Source organism: Ipomoea triloba, chromosome 4 (assembly GCF_003576645.1).
Source record: "Ipomoea triloba cultivar NCNSP0323 chromosome 4, ASM357664v1".
In the NCBI taxonomy this organism is placed as follows: Eukaryota; Viridiplantae; Streptophyta; class Magnoliopsida; order Solanales; family Convolvulaceae; genus Ipomoea; species Ipomoea triloba.
In genome coordinates this window covers 21,762,890-21,764,939 of record NC_044919.1, presented here as the reverse complement: position 1 = coordinate 21,764,939, position 2,050 = coordinate 21,762,890, and the positions used below count along the sequence as shown (strand labels likewise).

The 2,050-nt window shown below is 38.4% G+C and overlaps 1 protein-coding gene across 1 annotated transcript in view; it reads right to left on the bottom strand.

Annotated features, from left to right (window-relative positions):
- Positions 1 to 253: 253 nt before the first annotated feature.
- The window catches only part of LOC116014697 (protein WHAT'S THIS FACTOR 1 homolog, chloroplastic-like), a 2,577-nt gene continuing 780 nt past the window's right edge, over positions 254 to 2,050 (bottom strand). The window contains exon 2 of the mRNA XM_031254640.1: positions 254 to 1,765. Within this exon, the coding sequence (XP_031110500.1) occupies positions 288 to 1,520 (1,233 nt within the window). The 5' untranslated portion in view covers positions 1,521 to 1,765 and the 3' untranslated portion in view covers positions 254 to 287. The remainder of the gene's footprint in view (positions 1,766 to 2,050) is intronic.

The window sequence follows — 2,050 nt, the reverse complement described above, 5'->3', positions numbered from 1 at the left end:
ATGTAACCATCCAAAACTTTCTGACATGTGTTACATTCATGGTCAAGGACTCAATGTTACTGACCAACTTGATTGGTAGTCAGTAATAGCTATGGATATTTTTTTGAGCACTCGAGATCCTTTAAATGAATGAAGAGCAAATTAAAAGATTTTGAATACTTGTCTCTTTTCATTAGCTCTCCATTGATTTCTGATCAAACTCTCTGATTCACAACATAATCAGCTAGAAAGCATAGAATACAGTAAAAGAAAGTTAAAAACAAAGAAGGTAACCATTGCATTATCAACTAACTTATTTCATGAAATATATTATGATGAGCACTAGTAAATGAATTGATGTCCTTTCTACCGATCAGTGCAATGAATCTATCCCTAAACACCAAAAGAGGGCATTTATGAATCAAATTGGATCCACTGTAAGCCTCTTTTAGGAATACACTACTCTTTACACCTTTATTTGTAATGTAAAATATGCCGTGTTGTTTGATCAAGCAAAGTAGGAGTTTAGCTGGCAAACGATATTCAGAATGGAATGCCTCCAGTTGAGCGGATGTCAGCCGCTTCTCCATAGTCAAACTCAGGAGTTCATGAAGCACGCCCACCACTCTTTTTCGAGCTTTTGGATCAGCAATGTCAAATCTCCTAGCATTCAAGTATGGAGATGGGAACTCCATCTTCTGCCATCTCACAACTTCCTCGAGGTAACTCTTGTTTGGCCTGAATCCAGCAGGGAAACTCACGTGAAATGCAAAAGGACCAGAAAAGTTCCCGTCTTTGGATGTTCTTGTTGGCTTTATACCCTCTTCCAACTTCGATTCCCTTTCACATGCCCATCTTTCCTCCCTAGCAGTGACTGCTAATGAAGAATCCCAATTCTCCAAGTGAAGATAATCCCTACCGTTAACACTTTTCACCGAGAAAAATTCTGGGTATTTTGAGATCAAAGAATTTTTGTAGTCAGGAGGCAACCCCAATTCATTTTCAATCAAATCAATATTTCCCAATGGCACCCGGCAATCAACTGACAACATTAACAACTTGCGTAGATTCTTAATCAGAATGGGCTCCATTTCCAGTCTCACTTGGCCTTCTTCCACTGCAATTTCTTTAGCTTTTCTACTCAGCATAACCGCCGGAGGTGTTCCACCAGCACAAGTGACATAGAAAATTGTAGGGTACTTCTCAATCACATTCATGAAATTCCATTTCTGAACAAACCCAACTTCCTTCTCAAGGTCTCTTAGAAGGAGGCTCTGGTTTCTTTGAGACTCAATTATGGATTTTAGCTGTAGAATCAATGACGGCTTCTTCTGAAGGTCCATAACTCGGTCCAGCTCATGAACTCTATGGTAAATTTTCTTCTTGGGTCTCCCTCCACCCGTTTTGTACATGGTTTGTAGCAACATGTGAGCTGATTTCCTGAGTGAAGCTGGTCTGAATATTTCAAAGATCTGTTTCGAATCATTGAGAATGGATCGAACAGGCTTACAAACTCCCCTAAAGATTACATTTTGAATCATTTTGGAGGGCAACTGAAGCTTCTATCAGACCAGCACCCGAACGCCCTTAGCGTGCAAGAACTTGACAGTGTCTACATGTTTGGAGTTTTACACAATTGGCATGTGCAGAGACTTTTCAGTCTATTCACTTGAAATCCCTACAAATCTCTAGAATATCAACTTAAAGACTCAGACTTGTCCTCAGCAAGAAACCACAACACAATAGTCACTGCACAAACTTTTCTATACAAAACCATTGGTGAAACCTGAAACAAATGGCATGGGCATGGAGAAATTTCAGATGAATAACATCAGACTTCTGAGCAAAGGCTGCAATCTTTATCAGACAAGTTCACCCACGCAACAGAATACAATAAATTAAAATCCAAAAGCTCCAATTCCAAACATTCTCAAAGACAAACAAGCAGGACAACTAAGGGATCTCAATAACAAATGCAGCATAGTAATAAACCAAAGCAAAGCTTTCTCTTCCACCATACAAAAATTAAAAAAAAAAAAAAAAAAAAAAAAAAAAAAAAAAAAAAAAAAAA